The 21,017-nt window shown below is 45.5% G+C and overlaps 1 protein-coding gene across 1 annotated transcript in view; it reads left to right on the top strand.

Annotated features, from left to right (window-relative positions):
- Positions 1 to 20,448, top strand: part of GUCA1C (guanylate cyclase activator 1C) — a 58,094-nt gene extending 37,646 nt beyond the window's left edge. The window contains exons 2-4 of the mRNA XM_066621044.1: positions 13,239 to 13,388; positions 16,043 to 16,130; positions 20,318 to 20,448. Of these exons, the coding sequence (XP_066477141.1) occupies positions 13,239 to 13,388; positions 16,043 to 16,130; positions 20,318 to 20,448 (369 nt within the window). The remainder of the gene's footprint in view (positions 1 to 13,238; positions 13,389 to 16,042; positions 16,131 to 20,317) is intronic.
- The last annotated feature ends 569 nt before the right edge of the window (positions 20,449 to 21,017 follow it).

Genomic DNA, 21,017 nt, shown 5'->3' with positions numbered 1-21,017 from the left:
AACTGGTGGGTCAGAACCCACCAAGGGAACCAGAAATGGGTCGTTCCCCCTTAAGGGGAGTGGCCCAGGAACAGGTGTCACTGAAGGGAGCTCAGGGCAGCTGTGCAGAGGCTTGCAGAGGGTTCTGTGAGCCTCAAGGACCCTCATGGATGTTTCAAGAGCCCCCCAGGCACGAATGTCCTGGGGTCCCCACAGTGCTGTGATCACTGTGGCGCCATCAAAGCCACACTCCCACCCTGCCCCTGCCACTACTTACCAGGTTCCCAGCTCCATCGGAGGAGTTTGGGAACTTCTATTCTAAGTAATCAGTAAGTTATCCTTACTACATTAAAAATGTCTGGCTTCACCCTATTCTTAACATTCCTGGCTGTGGACACGTCTCATTGGCAGTTAGCTCTGCTGCGAACCTTCTCATTCTGAGATAGGTCTGGCTTGACCATGCAGCTGACAGAGACTCTTGCCTCAGGCATTGGATTGGCAGAAAATGCTTTCCTCTGTCCACCCACCTCTACTCCTCTTCCTTCTCCTCTTGTTCTCTGGATCTGAAAAACAAAGACAGGTATAGAGCAGAAGTATGGAAGAAAAGAGAGTTTCTTTCACTGTCTCCTCTGCACTTCCTCTTCCCCCATTTGCTTTTAGGGCTTCAAACTGGGGCGTCAAGATGCCCTGTCTCTGCCCCCTTAAGGGTCGGGCCAGGGGATGGTGGCAATGCGGTCACCACAGTTGCACCACCACCAGGAACAGAAGGGGCTTTTTCCATTTACCTAACCCTGCACCAGCCTCTGAGGGGTGCAGGGAGCCCTGCAGAGGGGTCCACAGAACTCCCCACACACCCCCTCAAAGCCTATGCTGGCTTAGGTAAGTAAAAAAAAAAAAATCATTCTGTCCCCAGTGGCAGAATGATCGTCATGGTGATCACATCACCACCATCTCCCCACCCCTGCAGACACTTAAGGGTCTGTGGGCCTAGGGCAGGGGTGTCCAAACCCTGGCCCGAGGGCCAGATGCAGCCCACAGCAAGCCTCTTTCCGGCCCGTGGCCAACCTCTTGTCCCCTGAACGTCTCTGGCCAACTCAACTGAACATCACCAGAACTGTGCTCTGATTGTGTCTGGTGGGTGTTCTGAGGGCCAGAGAGGTTGAATGAATGAGCCCATTCATTCATTTATTCACTCTCCATCTCTAGTTTCATCTCTAATTTATTTATTTAAATTTTATATTTAATTTTTTTTCCAGCCCTCCACACCATGCCAGATATTTGATGCGGCCCTCTGGCCAAAAAGTTTGGAGACCCCTGGTCTAGGGAATAGAATGAAGAAGAAGGATGAATGTAGTGGATGGCACATTAATGGATAAGATAGGTTTTTGGTATTCTGACTCAGTTGCTTGGAGGTCTCTGCTTGAACTTCTTTAAGAAATTACTTAAATGCAACAAGGAAAAATCACATTTTAAAACCAACAGTCTTGAGGCACCTTTGAGACCAACACATTTCTTTCAGCATAAACATAAGAACAGCTCCACTGGATCAGGCCATAGGCCCATCTAGTCCAGCTTCCTGTATCTCACAGCGGCCCACCAAATGCCCCAGGGAGCACACCAGATAACAAGAGACCTGCATCCTGGTGCCTTCTCTTGCATCTGGCATTCTGACATAGCCCATTTCTAAAATCAGGAGGTTGCACATACGCATCATGGCTTGTAACCCGTAATTGATTTTTCCCCCAGAAACTTGTCCAATCCCCTTTTAAAGGCATCCAGGCCACATGCCGTCACCACATCCTGCGGCAAGGAGTTCCACAGACTGACCACATGCTGAGTAAAGAAATATTTTCTTTTGTCTGTCCTAACCCTCCCAACACTCAATTTTAGTGGATGTCCCCTGGTTCTTGTGTTATGTGAGAGTGTAAAGAGCATCTCTCTATCCACTTTATCCTTCCCATGCATAATTTTGTATGTCTCAATCATGTCCCCCCTCAGGCGTCTCTTTTCTAGGCTGAAGAGGCCCAGACGCCGTAGCCTTTCCTCATAAGGAAGGTGCCCCAGCCCAGTCATCATCTTAGTCACTCTCTTTTTCACCTTTTCCATTTCCACTATGTCTTTTTTGAGATGTGGCAACCAAAACTGGACACAATACTCCAGGTGTGGCCTTACCATCGATTTGTACAATGGCATTATATTATTAGCTGTTTTGTTCTCAATACCTTTTCTAATGATCCCAAGCATAGAATCTGATGAAGCTGATTCTAGTCCAGGGGTGTCAAATTCATTTCTTACAGTAGGTTACTTACTGCAACTAGTGCAGAATGCGGCGGCCCGTGTGGTTACTGGAGGTAGGCGGCTCGACTCTGTCAGTCCGCTTCTCCAGCGGCTGCATTGGCTGCCCATTTGTTTCCAGGCCCAATTCAAGGTGCTGGTATTGACCTTTAAAGCCCTATACTGCTCTGGGCCAGGGTATCTTAGAGATTGCCTACTCCCGTACAATCCGGCTCGTCCTCTTAGGTCATCAGAGAAGGCCTTTTTACAAGTGCCGCCGCCTAGGGAGGTACGTGGGGTGGCGGCAAGAAACAGGGCCTTCTCAGTAGTGGCACCAACGCTATGGAACTCCCTTCCCCTTGACTTACGAATGGCTCCCTCTCTTGAGACCTTTCGGCGAGGCCTGAAGACCCTTCTGTTTAAACAAGCCTTCTGAGTTATCGGCCTTTTTAACATCTTTTTAACATCTTTTAATATTTTTTTTTACAGGCCTGATTCTTTTATGACTTGCTGCTGCTCTATGCTCTTTTTACCTATTTTTTATTCTGACTGCTGTTTTTTATGATGTGTTAATATGTTTTATTTGTTTTTAAATTATCTTTTTAATCTGTTGTAAGCCGCCTTGAGTCCCTTCGGGGAGAAAGGCGGGGTAAAAATAAAGTTATTATTATTATTATTAGGTTGAATAGGATTCATGGCATCTGCTAAGGGCTGGAATTGACATTATCAAGAAGGAAATGGTCCGTAAGCAGGTGATGACCAGAAAAAAGCCCTCAGAGAGTTCCCTGGGCCTCCTGATGTCTTATAAGGCATTAAAAATGTCACTTCCGGTTTCTCTGAAAAACCGAAAGTTATGTGTTTTGAGCACTAGAGCTCAGTCTGAGCCCAGCAAAGGCCATGGATGGATGTCTCTGGCCTCTGCTCAGTTCAGAGGACCCTCCAGAGGCAAGGAGAGCAGAGGTCCCCTCAATTCCGGAGTGGCACATGCGGGGGGGGAGGGCAGCAGACCTGATCCATGGATAACTGAATCTGTGGATACAGCATCCACGAATATGAGACCCCCCTGTATTTCTCCTTGAAATCCTTTTATTTATTTTTTCAGCTTCTATTTTATTGTTAGCAGCAAGCTAGTGGCAATTGGTGGGGAGTAGATGGAAAAAGTCTTCCACTAAATAACTCTGCTTGATTGAGATCACTTTTTCCAACACTAACATCAGTGGGATCAAGAAAAACCCACCACAGCCTGTAGCCTATAAAAATAGTGATCCAGTTAAACATGCTGCCCAGTTCTGATAAGATGTCTCAGTTTGCCTGTACTTTCATTCAATTTTTGTTCCAGTGCTAGGCTACCATAGACAGAAGGATAGAAATAGCAAGGTAGAAATAGACAGGCAGTGGATGGGTTGTTGTGTAGGTAATGGATTGTCTTCCCTTGGGATAGCTTATAAATGCAGGCCTTTTAGATTGAATAGAATGTCTGTATTGGTTGTTTCTCCCCTGGGGGCTGGGGATAAGAATAGGCCCTCAGTTTGGCTGTACTTGTCTTGAGACTAAACAGCCACCGGGTAGATGGGACTCAGTAGCCTGGGAAGGCAGCTCATCTAAGAGAAGGAAAACTCTGGTCCCAAACCTCCACTGCCTTGTGGCTACATCAAGTTATGGAAAAGGCTTCAGGAGTCAACCTCGAGGCAAAATCCGGAGCTGGAGTCCCTGAGGCAGTTCATGGCTGAACACAGTCATGTTCTGGCAACTCCTGCGACGCCGCTGGAACCAACCGTATTGGCTTCTGCCTTTCCATTGGACCATTCCAGCGATGTGGAGAGGGGGGATTTGCTGCATGGGTAACAACCTATCCTCCATACCTACTTTACCCAGGCTTCGCGCACTGGAGAGGACACTCTGTTCCAGAACCACCACTTAGAGCGCGATACCATAGTCTTCCGAGACTGAAGGATGGGTTGTTTGGTCTGAACTAATCTTCAGGGGCAGGAAGTTTTCAAATTTAGGGGATAAGATCATTGGCAAGGAAGCTAGAGAAGCATCTGCCTTGCCACATTTAAAAACCAAAACTTCAGAATGTTTTACACTTATTCATGTATCTCCTTCTTCTTTGGATAAATTTCGTACATGAATCTCAGGATTATCTTTTCTAAGCTATCAGAATCCAACACTTGGCCAGACTGAACGTTAACTTCTTCCCACTATCTTACTGAAGCTTCCTAAGAAGTTTTTTAAAAGGCAGGGAGTGGCTTAGTGGCCTAAGCCTTGTGTCTGAAATACCCACGACTATCTAGACCAACAGTTTTATAATCAGTGCATGGTTGTGGCTTAGTGTTCCATCCTTTCACTGTAGCTAAACAGTGAAAACTGTATGCAGTGATATAGGAATCATTAATGAACTGCAGGCTTTAAATGGGGGCTCAGGGTGACTCAGGCCCAGATAAGAAGCAGAGGAAACCCTACTTATCAATCAGGTACTTCCACCCATTTTGGGAGTCATTACAGACTTTTCCTATTTCTAGTTTCCCCCCCCCCCTTTATCTAAGATAAACTCAAACTATTTTTTTGCAGATAAACACATGGTATCTTCTTTCTCCTTAATACTGAATTATAATTACAAGAGTTAACTCTTGCAATGCATTATTTTTACTTGTGCCTTATCACATTGTTTGAGCAAACAGAACAGATAATGCAGTTCGTCAGTGTAAAACCTTTCTACAGGAGCTGAATCAGCAGCTTTGCCATGGTAACCTTGAAGGGCAGTGGTAATTGCTTTTTGGTCTGCTAGACCAAACTGGTGAGACTATTCAGATAAAGTTAATTGTCAGGCTGCACATGTTTGGAACTGTGCAGCATTTAATACTTCTATAAAAGTGTTTCTTGTTATATGGGTTGCGAAAGCCTGCTTTGCACTAATGCCGGCATTCAGTGGGTGGTGACATTTTAGGAATGTTGTCAAGTTCAGTTAATCCAACAGACCAATTGAGACAGTCTTCATGGGCAAGAGAGCAGTAGGGGGAAACCGACTTGCACATCTCCATCACCATGGCTGGTGCCAGTTTGGTGGGTGCCCACAACAAAGCCTTGCACCAGGCCCCCCATGGAGCCCTTGATGATATATTGCAGTAATTTTCAACCGGTGTGACATGGCACAATGGTTTGCCATAAAAGGTCTGCAGGTGTGCCATGGGAGTTGGAGCACAGAGTTGAAAATGGTTGAAAAATTCTTCTGGGTTCTGCAGCTGTGTTTCTCGACCAGTGATTTTCAACCTTTTTCATTTCATGGCACACTGACAAAGTGCTAAAATGGTCAAGGCATACCACCAGTTTTTTGACAATTGACAAGGCACACCATGCTGCTGGTGGGGGGCTCACACTCCCATTGGCACTACTAATAAAGAACCCTCCCCCAAACTCCCATGGCACACCTGGAGACCATTCGCGGCACACCAATGTGCCATGGCACAGTGGTTGAAAATAGCTGTTCTAGACTCTAGAGCACATGTCTATAGTGCCAAACTATCTGTCCCTCTTCCTCTGCCGGCTCCGCAATTTGTTACTACAGATAGTTGCCCTAGAAACAGAGCCACCGAACCCAGAAGAGTCTCCCAGATTTGGTCCCTGAAGATTCGGGGGTCAGCCTGGCTAGGTTGACCTCTTTTTGGATGTGGGCCCTCAGGCAGTGCCTGACCTTGCTGACCTCTGATGCCACCCATGTTCATCACTTCTCCGCCTTGATCAGAAAAGGACATGGGAATAGAGTAGAAGAGGCTATGGAGAGGTATCGTTGGAGACAGCGGAAGTGGAGGCTTGTGCACTGCTAAGTAAAGAGGATGGCATCTGGCACAATGCCTGCGGTGCTAGGACCTCCTGTGCCAGCCCTGAATGTTGTATTTATATAACTGATGCCTCTACATGATACACAATCTATTTAACAGACATTATATTCTAGGACTACAGTGAATACGGTATATTCTGTTTGACACACTTGTCTCCAAAGTAGCATATTCAATGTACAGAGCTGAGCAGAGTATCCCCCCCAAAATAAATTATTTCACCAAACAATGGCATTGTTTCAATATTGTCCTGCCCTTCTTGTCCATGGGCGGCTGCTGTTTCTTGGTGCCAGTTGTCCTTTTCTTTTCCGCCCTCACAATCTTCAGCTTCATTTGCCCACACTGCTGCTTACTCTGACTGGCTTTGGCAACAGACATGACTGATTGTGCCCCTATTTAGGGTTTATATGTCTGTATTTCCCAACTATCCCCTGATGCATTTGAACATATTGCAGAAATTCCGCAGTACTGTAACTGTTTAACATTACAGAGAGCATCTTAACTGTAAAACATGTAACACTTCTTTTACCACAGTAACTTTGAGTCCAATCCTGAGCTTGGTACGCTGGCTCACCGCCAGCACGCATTATCGCAAATGTGCCTTACAGCCCTAGTGCTGGTGCTCCACTGGTGTTAGCCCAGCACTGGCTAGCACTGGCGAGGTAGGTGGAGGTGTGGGGGAAGGTGGGGAGCAGGCATTCCAGAGAGGGAGGAGGCAGAGGGAGGTGGGGAAAGGAGGAGGAGGAGGCGATTCAGGGGGAGGGAGTGGGACAGGAGGGAAGTGGGACCAGTGGAGCTTTGCTCTACCGGATCCAGAGCCTCCGTGTTGGGCTCACTGCCAGATACGGAGGCTCTTGATTCTATGTTGACCTTTGGGTTGACATAGAATTGTGTAGCTTCATTGCAGGGCTAGTCACTTTACATGGAGGGACGAAAGTCCCCTTCTCCCGAGTAGCTGCCAGCGGCAGCCTGGAGTGCACCGGATATGGTGGCAGCCGTTTTTGGTGCTGCTGCAGCCCCGCATGCCGAGCAGCTCAGGATTGGGCTGCCTATTGCTGCAATTTGTCCCAATAATAATGAAAGCATGATGGGATGGTCATCTCTCAGGAGATAGGGCAGCAGACCTGATGGTTGCTCTTGTTCTCCTCGAAGGCCCTAATAGTTCTTGGCCCCGATGAGCTAAGAACCAGAGGCAGTCATCAGACATGTTTGTTTATTTTTTTAAAAAAACCTAAATATTCTGTGTTTGGTTCTTCCAACGTGTTTTCAGCAATCAATAGTTATTTGGATAAATCTAGAGTGCGCTACTGACTTCACATATTAAATTAATCTGACTCACCATTGCTCTCCTTCTCTCCTACACTTACACCCCAAAACTCACCTTAGTAATGAGGTGAATGGGACATCCTTGGGAGGGTCTTGAGGGTTTCCTTGCAGACATGACAGGCAGCAGAGATCAGACTTAGCATGGGCAATGCTGGGTCTGATCTTAAGGCCCTAAAGCCCTAGTATTGTTCACAATATGAACAGATGACATTAGCTTTGCAACCAGGACAGTTTGGCAGGGTATCAAACTATAGCACAGAAGCAAAGGCAGGATGTGATCCTCTTCCAATGCTTGTCTTAGCTGATCAAGAGGAAGTTCAGATACACTTACAGCCAAATCCTATGCATGTCTACTCAGAAGTATAATTGTAGTCAATGGCATTTACTCTCAGGTGAGTGTGGTTAGGTTTACAGCCTTAAGCTGTACAAAGAACTTACAAGGAAGCAAGAGTAGAGGGTATACCTGGTAGTTACAACAGAGAGAAGCAGATATTGGCCTTCTGTTTACCTGCCATGGGAATTCAGAGAGCAGACATTGCAGTTGCTTGTTCTGGGGGCCAGGAGATACCTTCATGATGTGAAAAATCAGTTTAGGGAAGCAGGGATACTACAGTCAAGAGAGGCACTGCCTACAAGCAGGCCAGAACGGGGGGGGGGGGGAGTGCAGCAAGTTGGCATGAGCCTACAATTTTGAGGGGACCTAGTCCAAGAGAGTTAAGGGGCATCTTTTAGCACTAAATATTTGAAAGATTAATACAGATAAGATATAAACAAATAGATGCAGATAACAGAAATCAACTCTGTGCTACATTTAAGTGACAATTCATGGAAAAACAAGGGGGTACAGAAAAATTTTGATGAAATTTTTGGTGTTGAATATTTGAATATTTCTGCCTTTGATGTTGTTTTTGAATTGTGATGTTGGATGATCGGAAGGTCCTTAATGTGTGAAGATTCCCACTGTATTAAGATGAGTTTAACAGTGGTTAATGGCTTGTTGAAATATTCAGTAGACAACCCAAGACAACGTGACTCTAATTCAGTGGTTCCCAAACTGGTGGGTTGCGACCCACTGGCCTGGGAAGCATTGGTCAATGGCCCTTCAAGGGGTGCGGGAAGGCAGCAACGCCATCCCCAGGATCGCGTTGCTGCCGGTGATAGGAGGGGGGTTTTCTACTTACTTGCAGCCAGCGATGCAATCTTGGAGGGTCTGGAGAGCCCTCTGCAGGGCTCCCCGTGCCTGCAAAACTGTAAAAAAGAAGAAAATGAGCACTTCCAGGTCTCGAGATGAAAACCACATGTGCATGTATGTACCCATACATAAATCATATGTATATAGCATTGATTGTAAAAGTACTTTAGAAGTACAGTTTGAAATGGGGCCTACATTTCCAATCTGGCCCGGGCATGTATCCAGCTCTACATGGTCCTGCCTACAAGGCTAAGGGGAAAGTCAGGCCATCCCTTTCCTGACATACAATACTGGCTTTCTCCCATTTGGTGAACTGCAGAGATAAACTCCTTCTCCTATTGCACCTTCTTGCTATCTTCAATGCAGCACTGAGTTGCTGCTGAACAGAAGCCAGGGAAGATCCTTCTATGTCACATCTGGTTTGTCCTGCAGAAGCAATTCATGGGTTGTAAGAGAACAGCTATTCCTCACAAAGAGACCAATGAGTCCTGTGTACATCTCAGGACCAGGCCGTATAGACTGTAACTCTCGTAATCAGATCTGATTACGGACATCAGTGCAGTAGCTTGACCTACAAAGACAAGCACTGGTATTTTGAAATCACTTGGTGACTTTGTATTCATACCTTTAAAAAAAAGGAAAGAAAAAAATCTTCTTTGATATTTTATTCAGCAATTGTATTTTTTTATTATTATTTTGCTAACAAAGACATGAAAAAAAAAAGAAATGAAAATATCTTTTTGGAATGGTTGATTTTTGAATCCCCTTAAAGAATTCTAGGGATTATCAACACGGTTCTAATTATAGAAGGATAATGGTCTTGGTAAACTTCCAGTACTCATTACCTAACGTTCATTGCATCACGTGCTCATAGCTTCTGTGTTCCATGTGGCTTTTTATGGACTGGGATGTGGCTGACAACTGTGTGCAAGGACAGTGAGCTTTGCAATTCTGCAAATGCAGAAACTCAACAGTTGCTATAACATTTTGTAGCTGCATTACAAGTATTTACAGAAGTCCCGTTGATAGCCACAGAATGAGCACTAGGATGAGGTGGCTGTGATTGTTAAAGGGAGAGTTCCTTTACACAGGAGCTACACTCCTGAAGACAGCAGCAGATTGGGCAAGGAGGAAAAGTTTTACATCAGAACAATGACATGAAGAGAAAGGGTTAAAAAGCCCCCCCTCCTCAAATAGCCTGGTTCTGACCAGGACACCCATCCTTCACAGCTGCTAATTACCTATATTTGGCATTTCCAGTACCTCCCTTAGCAATCAGCAACCTATACCACCACAACACTGGAATTAGACCTATACTGTATATAAACCAAACCAAACAGATTTCATTTCTGCACAATTTTCATGGGTTTGTGTTTTTTTTTTGGGGGGGGGGGGGGTTGAGGTGTTTGTAACACCATCACTTTTGTCTTCGGGTGGGAAGACAACCAATTAATGTTCTGGTCGTTTTCAGAGGTAGACAGTTTCTGTGAGTATCTTTCTTTGAAACGGAAACGTACTAGTAATGAATGCTTCAGAATAAGGGTCAAATCCCACATTACTCTAGAGCAGGGGCGCCCAAACCCTGGCCGTAGGGCCACTTGTGCCCTTGAGGACTCCCAATCTGGCCCGTGGGGAGCCCCCAGTCTCCAATGAGCCTCTGGCCCTCTGGAGACTTGCTGGAGCCTATGCTGGCCTGACGCAACTGCTCTCAGCGTGGCGGCCAACTGTTCAACCTCTCGCGTAAACTGTGGGACAAGGGCTTGTTCCTCTGCTTGCTGTTTCACGTCTGTGATGCTGCAGCAGGAGCAAAGGAAAGGCTGGCCTTGCTTTGTGCAAGTTCTTTTATAGGCCTCGCGCTATTGCAAGACCTTCATTCATTCATATAAGTTCCATATCTAATATATTCATTTATGTAAATTTGTTCAAATTTGAAATGTAAATTAGTTCTTTTTTTCCCCAGCCCCTAACACACTGTCCGAGAGATGATGTGGCCCTCCTGGCAAAACATTTGGACACCCCTACTCTAGACCAAGGGTCTCCAAGCTTTTAGGCAGGAGGACCACACTATATAACTGACATGGAGTTGAGGGCTGTAAAAAAAAAATTTAAATTTAAATAAATTTGAATAAATGTATATTATTCACATTTATATTGAATAAATCTATATTGTTCACTTTTATATTAAATTCGAATAAATTCCAGAACCCATGAATTAGGAAAAAAATCTTTAAAAGGCAGGAAGCACCACAGAGCTGGTTCCATGATTTCTCCCAACAGAAAAGGTTTTTTCCAACCCTCAATCAGAAGTAATTTTTTTAAAAATCTGAAAAAAATATCAGAGCACTTTCTGAAGAGGGGAGCATAGCTCCCCTCATGCCCAGAAGATTACAGGGCTCACCATGGGCTGAATAGAGAGGTTCACTGCAAGTCAGAGTCTGGAAACACCCTTAGACCAGTGGTTCCCAAACTGTGTGATGCCTGAGAGCACCATGGTGAAGTCACTGAGAAGCTGCAGGATGTCCTTGGTGGCCTCTTCTTCCCAGCTCCCCGGGGCGCCACCATCTTGAATCACCCAAGATTTCATGAGATCCAAGGTGGTGGCACCCAGGAGAGCTGGAAAGAAGAGGCTGTTGCGCAAGAAGGGTGCCATGACCACAGTAAGTTTGGGAACAGCTGCTCTAGACACTTACTGAGTGGGTTTCTTTTGTTTTAAATAGCAGTGTGAGGGGCAGTGTAAATAGCAAAAGGGGGTGAACCTGCAGTGGGGGAAAAGGGCTTTAGGACTTCGAGCCCTGCTCTCTGTGTGTCCAGCTACTGCCCAGCCTGCAATATTATTTCTGACTATATATAGCTATCCACTGTTTTGCACCCTGAAGCTGTACTTGGAATCATGACCACTGCTACATCTGTGTTCTGTTTATATATCTGTGGCATCAAACATATTTTTGCTAAAAATCCAGATTCACTTTGCTCTAACCGGTCTCCAATTGCTTAAAACTGCCCACTCTTGATCAGAGATAGGCTCAAGTGGCAATTTCTCATGTTCCAGTTGCAGGAACACCACCCCTTGAACCCCCTCCTAAATTTGCCACCCCTGTGAGTGCACACCCTCCCACTTCACCAGTGGATAAGGAGGGGGGAATGGGCAAGAACATTCACCTACTAGCCCCCCCCCCCATGGATGAAGGGGAAAGACAGGCACCCCTGCCCTCTTCCCTTTATTGATGTGGAGCTTGGCACATAATCTCCCCTCTCTGCACTGCTCCTGTTCTGAATAAATAGGAGCAGAGCATGTGGGAAACCCAGCATGCTCACTCATGTTCCTTCAAAATGGGAGCAATGTGGAGGAGAGAGGCTAACCACCAAGGCCCAGGTAAGTGGCAGGAAGTGGGGTGTGCTCCAGACCGGTCCCTGCCTACTTGGTGCTTTGTAATCAGCCAGGGGTGTGGGGAGAGGCTGTTTAAAGTCATGGCAGCTTTTTCCCTCCTTCACCTCCTTCCTCCAGTAGCACTAGAGGGAGAAGGGGACTGTGGTTGTGGTCCTCTTCTGACTCATTCTCAGTGAACCAGGCAGAGAAGGCAGCAACCAGGGCCTAGGAGAGGGAGGTAATTTGTACCCAGGCCCAGGGTCAAAAAGGGGGCCCAGGAGCCAAAGGAGGGGGCCCAGAAATTTCCTGAAATCTAACCATTTCCTATCTACTCAGACTTGTTGCCCGCACAGGATGCTGGCGACACTACCACAACTAGGGATGTTGGGAACATTACTGATGCCACATGAGTAGGTAGACATGGGTTCCAAAGACTTTTCCAGCTGTCTCTACTCTCCCCCCACCCTATTTTGTCCCTCCCTGTCCCTATTCTGCTTGCCCATCACCACTCTCCCCCGCTCTGTTTCACTCCTCCCGCTTTGCAAAGGGGCCCAAAAGAAACTTTGTACCCCCTGATAAAATTCCTCTCAGAGACCCTGCAGCAAACAGAAGGGTTGAGGGTTCATCAGTTCACTGCTCAACTTTGCCACTCTGGGTTATGGTTTCCTTTTGCTTCATGGACAGGCTGACTTTGTCCAGTTGAATGTGCTACCCACAGCTGGAGATACAGGCAACACCCTCATGAAAGGGAGGCACTGTGGTCCACCTGTCAAAAGCAGTAGTGATAACAGTGTGATTTGGACACTGAAATCAATTTCCTGAGTACAAAATATTGCACTTGGATGGCTCTGAAAAAGCAATATCCCTGCAACTGAAACGACAGACAACTGAACCCTTCACAACAATAAAGGAGCAGCTGTACATTTACTGAATTAAAAAACGAAGAAACTAGTAATTCTTCAAGAACAAAAGTTTGAGAGACGGTATATGAAGACATTATTTTATTGGTTTTCTTTTTCACCCCAATAATCACCTTAACCCCAATGGTTTATGACTTACAACATGCTCTTATTTCATAAGCCGTTTCTTTACGACTATTTGCTATTACAGATATTTGCTAGTACAGTATATTTTTCAGCACATGGTGCTTTTTAAATAAGCGTATATTCTTCTTTTCAGAAAACAGCCCATTTATTAATGTTTATTGTCTGAATTAATGAGACAGCAGGCACATTCAAAATCTGTCTTTCATTTTCTTCCATAGGATGGCTTTATTGACTTCTTGGAGTTCATAGCGGCAATAAATCTGGTTATACGAGGGAAAATTGACCAAAAATTGAAGTGGTATTTTAAGCTATACGATGCGGATGGAAATGGAACTATTGACAAAAAAGAACTCGTAAGCATATTCACGGTAAGAATAGTGTATACTCTGATACTCTGTGTGTGTGTGTATACACACAGTGCTTCACACGATGTACATATAGATACAGAACGCATTCTCATTTAAAAGAATATGAATGTAAAACATTATGTGGGAAATCAATCATTTAAAATTATTTAAATTTAACAATTGAAATATGTTAAAACAATTTGTCCATACGGTATTTCAGCTGTAGTTAAATAACTGTCTCAACATTTGTAAAATTACAGCCACTCACTCTTCCAGAGATTAATACATAAGAGTAATACATGTCTACAATGAGATATACCCCCTCCTGGGGCAAAGGACAGAGGATATAATGGAACTCAAGAATGCTGCACTAATAGATTTCTGGATCAGGGTAATAGGGCAAAGCTCATTCAGGGAAGACCCAATGTAAGGACCAGCACCAAGGAACTTTTTGTGTGCACTCAGTTCAGTTCAGACAAGGACAGAAGCAGAAGCTGGAGGGGAGTCTCTCCTCTGTTTTGCTCTAGCTGCCTAGAATGGTTCCGAAGGGGAGGGGAAGGGCCTGCTTGCATGACATGTTCAGGTGCCTGCAAAGACTTAGTGCTGTGACCCCCCTCTAGTACACAGGAGTGTCCTGGTCAGCTTACTGAGCAAATAGAGACTATGACAATAATATAAGACTGATCATCTGTTTGCCACCACCCACCAACACCCCCTGCTTTTAATGAAATGTGGGCTTAGAAGGGTGAGAATTTGATTGCAGTGTCTGCACTGCAGGAAGGAGTTCTTAACCATTTCCCTATGGACAGTTTTTGTAGTCAAAATTATATATTTCCTGCAGGTGGGAATGGAATGGGGGGGGACACAATAGGAGGGGCACAATTTTCATTGCAAAAGCAATCCATGGGAATGCGTTAAGCCATCCTTCTCCACTCCAGTGACTACAATCAAATTCAAACACACACAGTTCGCATTTCATTACAAAAAATAAAATTCCCAGCAGCATGCAGAGTGTTTATTTGAGTACATCTTGCAGTCAGGATAGTGGCAGTCAAGAGCCCTGATCGCTCCGTGCTTCATGGAAGTCATGGAAGTGCCACTGCTTCACATCCCAGCCCCACCTCCTGGTAACACCTAACACACAACCGATATGTGGCATGAGCTTGTTGTGTATCTCCTTGTTACTATCTCACATCCGCTGGTAAGGAGACAAAGGATGGGCACACAGGGAGACAGACAGGGCAATTATGTCCTGTCACACATTATCTATGGAAGATGCTGCAAAAATGATAGGGAGAAGAATTGTGGTGGCATGAATTTTCAGCATCTCAATTATGATGTCTTGTTTAGTTCTATGACAAAAAAATTCATGACAGGGATGTAGTACAGATCCCTTGGACCACTTCAGGTGCAGCTTTCTTCTTAATGTGCTAGTATTCCACATGTAGAAAGATTTTACATGGAGGAGCATTTAGATGTCCAGTCTTTCAATTGCATTTAGTCATCTGTAATGCATATTTAAAACATACATTCAATTTCAATGCTTTGATTCCCCCTTTGTCCCACATAAACAAGCTTTGCACACGCACACAAGTAAACATAGCAGTTCACGGGCATTTTTTTCCATTTTCTCCCCGACATGCTCTATGTTAGGAAGATTTAGGGCCCAATCCAATCTGGCCTTAGCATCCAGCACCGGATGTCGTAAGCATGTCATAAAGCATGTTTATGGCACCCTGTGAGAAGGGAGCACTGGTGCCAGGCCAATGCCAGTTAGCGCTGGGCCCAGCACTGGACGGAGGATGCCGCAGAGGTAAGTTGCACTGCCTGGAGGCAGTGCGGATTTTCAGCGCAGGAGGGGAGGGTGCGGGAGGGCGGGGCAGAGGGAGGAACCAGCCCAGGAGGGTGCTGGGACTGGTGGAGTCATGCTTCGCTGGATCCTATCCTCCATGTCAGACTGAAAGTCTGACATGGAGGTTCTCTCGTTCGCGCTGGCAAAATAGCAATTGCAGACTTGAGAAGTCCCATTATAGGGCCTGAGGCTTTCCTTGGAGGAAGGGGAGAAAAGTCCCTGTCCTCTGAGGAGACCTCTGGCAGCTTCAGTGGGGCCACTGGATACAACGGTCGCCATTTTGGCACCACTGCACCCAGCGGCCCTGCCAAGAATAGGATTGGGCTGCCCAGCTGCAATCCTATACACACTTACCTAGGAGTGACTCCCATCGAACTCAGTGGGACTTACTTCTAAGCAGACATGAATAGGATTGCACTGTAAATCAAAGACCAGTTTATTTGTGATGAGAAAATTTGCATAGTCCTTCTCACCATGTGGTTTCCAGGAGTAAAGTAATCTGCTCTTTAAATGACATAGAACATAGCGTACATCTTGAAAGACTAAATTCTTGAAGGCATAATTTTAAAATGTAGCTGTGTTTCTCAATAAATCACATGGATTGATAGGGTCTTGAGTTAAATGGAATTAGACCTGTAAACCTTTAGACTTCAATATTAATGTAATCTCCAGTCCTCATTACTGGAGATTCATTGGAAATCAAAGCTACTTTCTGCACACTCGCCCACAAGGCCTCAGAGGTTGAGTGGTGCAATAGCTATAGTTTGTATTCACAATCTGGCGAACAGCAACTCTTGACCTGTTTGCATTTCTACTTTCTCAGGCTGTTCAGGCCATCAACGGCAATTCAGAAATGTCTCCTGAGGACTACACAAGCATGGTATTCCAGAAGATAGATGTAAACAATGACGGTAAGATTATATGGAGCTGCAGTGACTTTCCCCCCTTGAAATAAACGTGGTTATCTTCACATTTTGCAAAAGAACTGGTGATAAATCCATAAGGGCTACAAACATTTCTGCCTCACAGAAGTTATATCATCTGACTTATGCTGGCCTAACCAAAACTGAGCAAACTGCAAGACATTTCTAAATTGATTGATTAGAAAACACACTAAAATAGTCCTTCAGTAAACTTTGTTATGAAGGTAGCAGGGCCAGTGCACACCTCTCTATGCTCTTCCTGTTCTCCTCTGTTCCCCTCTTTACATCTCAAATTTATGAATCAGGTAGGAAGAGGAACAGTGAAGGGGTGTGGGCGGACTGAGGTGTGTAGCTCAGTCAGCAGCATGGATGGAATGGCCCTTGAAGATGTCCTTCATAATAGCTGCCAGCAGCCAAGGATACCTGCCTAGAGAAGGCTGCTTCTTCCATGTGCTTCAACCATTCTTTGACTGAGAGAATTGCAGTGACGAAGGAAGGAGGAGCCTGTGCCTGAAAATAGGCAAGGAAGGGATTCAGAAATTCTCCATCACACGTTTTAACAAACCTTGATTAGGGGGAGTAGGGATTGCCAGTGGCAGCACACAGAACGAAAGCTGCCTTTACTAATAATAAACATGCTTCTGAGCATGTGCAAAGTGCACTTTCCAAGAGACTGAGGCTGCCTTTATACTTCTTGGATAACCAAATCTTCTTTCAAAGTCAGAAAATGTGTCTTCTAGGCTGGCCTGAACCCTCATTTCCCTTTTTAAGAAAGTACACTGTTCCTATGTATTCCTGGTGTTATGGGTACTAGAAAATCTGTGGCACTTCACTGTTGCTTAGTCTATGTTAAGCCTATAATTGCACCACTATAGCCAAGTCCGTCAACTCCATAATAAAGTTAATTAACATCATTAGATCATCTCGCACTTTGGCACTGCTATGGGTAAGAAAGAGGACATTGTGTAACTGTGTCCTATGAATTCCGTGTACGAGTATTTCTGGAATTCTGATTTTTCTGTATGGTTTGTTTGGTCATATTTTAATCCTTTCTTCAATGTCCTGTAAATTCATAATGTCCTGTAATACACAATTTCCTGTGAATACATCAGCCACTTTCAAGGCCAGCCCACTTTTGGCACCTGGAAGTGAGCCAAATGCAGTCTTCCCTTACCTGGTGATGTAGTGAACTTTCCCCTCCCTGGACTGGAGAAGGGAATGGAGTAAAAGAGGATTTCTGGACTGGGAAAGAGTGTGATGCTCTAACCCACCACTCTCCTCTCCTCCACTCTCCCTCTTTCACTTTGTCCCTCTCTTCTTTTCCCAATCCAAGGAATAAGAGGAGCAGTGGAGGTGAGTGAGCAGGTGGAGGTTGGCACCCCCCACCAGTAAGAGGCACCTGTCTCAGTCATACTCATGAATGGGGCAGCTGTGGTCACATCTAATTCATTTTGTTCCTTCTCATTGGATGTTAAAATTTTGTAACTACCAGAACTGTAATTGTGTACTTGCCTAAACACCTTACCACACACACCCCCAGAAAGTTTATCTGTGATTCACTATTGATCTAGAGATGCAGTGATTGCCTTTTATTAAGCCAGAACATTGGCCTACACTGTATAGCAAAGGTGAATTATGATGATGAACAGTATTTATATACTGCTTTTCAACAAAAAAAAGGTCACAAAGCAGAGAAAATCAAATAACTAATGGCTCCCTGTTCCAAAAGGGCTCACAAACTAAAGAGATGCAAAAGAACACCAGCAGACAGCCACTCAAAAAGACATTGCTGGGGTGAGGCAGGCCAGTTACTCTCCCACTACTAAATAAAAGAGGAGCACCCACTTGAAAAAGTGCCTGCAACCCTGTTAGCGGGGTACCCAGTTAGAGGAGTAGAATTCAAAAGCGGTTCAAGCAAAATGTGAATCTGCAGTTTATTTTTATCCCTTATCTATCTCATCTTTTAATTTTGTATGATTTAGGATTCATCTATAATAGACATGCATTGATTAAACCTAAAGACATTTTACGTGAAACTAAATCTTACTGAACTTAGTACCCAATCCTGTGCTCGGCGGCACGACTCCATGCCGTCGAGCATGTCGCAAACGTGCCGTAAGGCACATTTGCCAGCCTCACCACCGGGCTCCTGCCAGTGCTAGCCCAGCACCGGCTGGTGCTGGGCTAGCGCAGGGCGGTCGCCCAACTTCCATGGCTCGGCAGTCTCCCGGACCGCTGAGCAGCGTCATGGCAAGCGGGGGCCAGGACAGGGGCGGGGAGGGGAGAGGCTGGCGGGGGCAGAGAGAGGGCGGGGAGGAGGCGTGATGGGAAGGTGTGACACAGGGAGGGGGTGGGCTGGAGGCATACCTGGGGTAGGGATGGGAGGCTCTGCAGGATCCAAGGCAGTCATGCAGGGCTGCACACCCTACACAAGTACCTTTACCTTACCGCCATCCTTTTGGTCGGCGGTAAAGTGAGTAGCCCCATTGCGGGGCTGCTTACCTTACTCGAGGGAAGGGGAGGAAAGTCCCCTTCTTCCGAGGTGCCTCCCGCGGTAGCTCAGCAGGCGCAGGATCCAGCGGCAGCCCTTCTCAGGGCTGCTGAGCCTGGGCTCCCCGGGCAGCTCAGGACTGGGCTGTTAATTGGACTTTATATATTCTATATGCGTATGATGGAGCGATAAACCAGATTTATATTAATTTCACATCATGAATTCCTGGGATTGTAATTCCAAGAACTATTAACTGTTAGAGATTCAGGCCTCCTCAAAGAACTGCAGTTGCTAGACTGAAAAAAGGAACGCATCGAAGATAAAAAGATAATTTTCACCTAACAGATACACAAAATAATCCAATAGCATAATCTTGGGCGGGTATACTCAGAAGCCCCGTTGCGTTCAGTGGGGTTACTGCAAGAAAAGTCTGTGAATAGGAATGCAGCCCAACTGAGGGCCCAGTCCTGTGCAACGTTCTTGCACTGATGCAGCCATCAGACCAACTCCTTCACTGTTACTTAGCATCCCTGTTGCAATGGAAGCAAGAATGCCATTTTCTGCATTCTGCTTGGGAAGTCCCTGACTGGGAAGTCAGAAGTCTCCTGAGCAGCTCCCATTGTTTGAAGCTGATTTGCTGGCAGTGCAGCAGGCAGGCCAGGTAAGCCTGTGGCTTTGCTGCTTGTCTTGCAGCACTGGAATTGGCAAGGAATCCCAGTAAGGGACAACAAATCAACCAGGGTCTATGGTTCAGAGCAACTGTTGCCATGGGTTAGTTCAAAGATCCCTGCTCTAGCCCACCATTCTCTTTCACTTCATTCCTCTCTTTTCAAATCCGGAGAATCCGAGGAAGAGGCAGCTGTCCCCTTGATGAGGCAACCACTTCAGTCGATCTTGTGCACAGCCCTGACATCATCTGTTTCAACTCCTGCAGTATTTTGCTCTGATCCATTCCTATGTGTCGGTTAAATAACCAGAATGCACATTCTGGCAGCGTAATGCACTTTCCAACTGTTGCAAATGCGATAACACGGGAGAGTACAGACTGGCCACTGTTGGAAGTGGCGAGTGGCTGGGTCCAAAGATGGCAGACCAGGGATGCCCACCACTGCAGCTAAGGCCATATAGAGGGTCAGAGGGAGGGAGTGGAATGGAGCAAGTGTGGAACATGGAAGAGATGGGGCAGGGAGGTGGGTGGATTGGGATCAGGAAGGAGGCAGGTTCAGTGGCAGCAGGGCCTGCCGAATCCTAACCTCCTTCCAAGACTGATCTGCCTTCACAGGTTAACATGATATATCTGGTGAAGGTATGAGTTGCCCCACCAGGCCAGCAGGGATTTACTCTGGAGGAAGGGAAAAAATGTTCCCTTTCCCTGAAGAGGCCTCTCATGGCCAAAACACCTCCATGCGATTCAGCGGATGATATGTTGGTGTCACTGCATCTCCGCACAGGGAGTTTGGTAGGTTTAGGCTGTAACTTGATTTTATAGTATAGAAAGGCTCTCTCACTCTCACATTGCCTCTGCCAGGTCTTGTGGGTATATTCTAAATGTTCCTGCAGTGTGATGGGATTTATTTTGAGAGTTCCTGTGTTATCCATGCTGAAAAGTTAGTAGTTGAAAGGGACAGTTCCTACTGTCTGAACTTACTTCCGTTGTTTTCAAACCCTTATGTTTTCATTCTAGGCGAATTGACACTAGAAGAGTTCATTAATGGAGTGGAAAGCGATGAGGCTCTCCTCGAAATGATTTCAAAGAGCTTTGATCTTTCCAATGTACTGAAAGTTATACAAAGTGGGAGAAGGCACAGCATCTGAGACTTTGGGGCCTCACATGGAACTTGCGATAACAAGAACAATGCAAGAAACCTGTAAATGTTATGTTGAACTTTCCATCCACTGGTCGAAATGTCAGAAATGCCAAGAAGAATTGTCGCTTCAGACCTGTCCATCAGGACTTGTTTTCCTCTCCTGGTGGATGCGGCAGTCACTGTGAGAGCACAAAACTTTTTCTGCCTACAACAGGAAAGCTATTTAGTACAGCACCAAATCAACAGAGTCTATGAACACTTGTAATTGGAAAAAAACAAAAACCTCACAATGGTACAAAATGGACATCTTCAAAAGAGACTGAGCTGATGAATTGCTTCTTTCTAAGTACTGGTTGTTTAACTTGCAATTTGCAATGTGGAGATAAACCATTAGATAGGATTGGCTTCCTTCTAGATCAATTAAGGATGAGGCATGGTTTGCATTAACTTAACATTTGCACTAATCAGTGCTTAAAATAGGAATGGATTATCTGGGAAACACCTCAATCAGCTTATGGCTCCAAAGATAAGTATCTACTTGGAAAAGCTGTTTACCACTTTGGTATTATCATTACA

This window comes from Tiliqua scincoides, chromosome 3 (genome assembly GCF_035046505.1).
Source record: "Tiliqua scincoides isolate rTilSci1 chromosome 3, rTilSci1.hap2, whole genome shotgun sequence".
Lineage (NCBI taxonomy): Eukaryota > Metazoa > Chordata > Lepidosauria > Squamata > Scincidae > Tiliqua > Tiliqua scincoides.
This window is presented reverse-complemented; position numbering and strand designations above follow the sequence as displayed.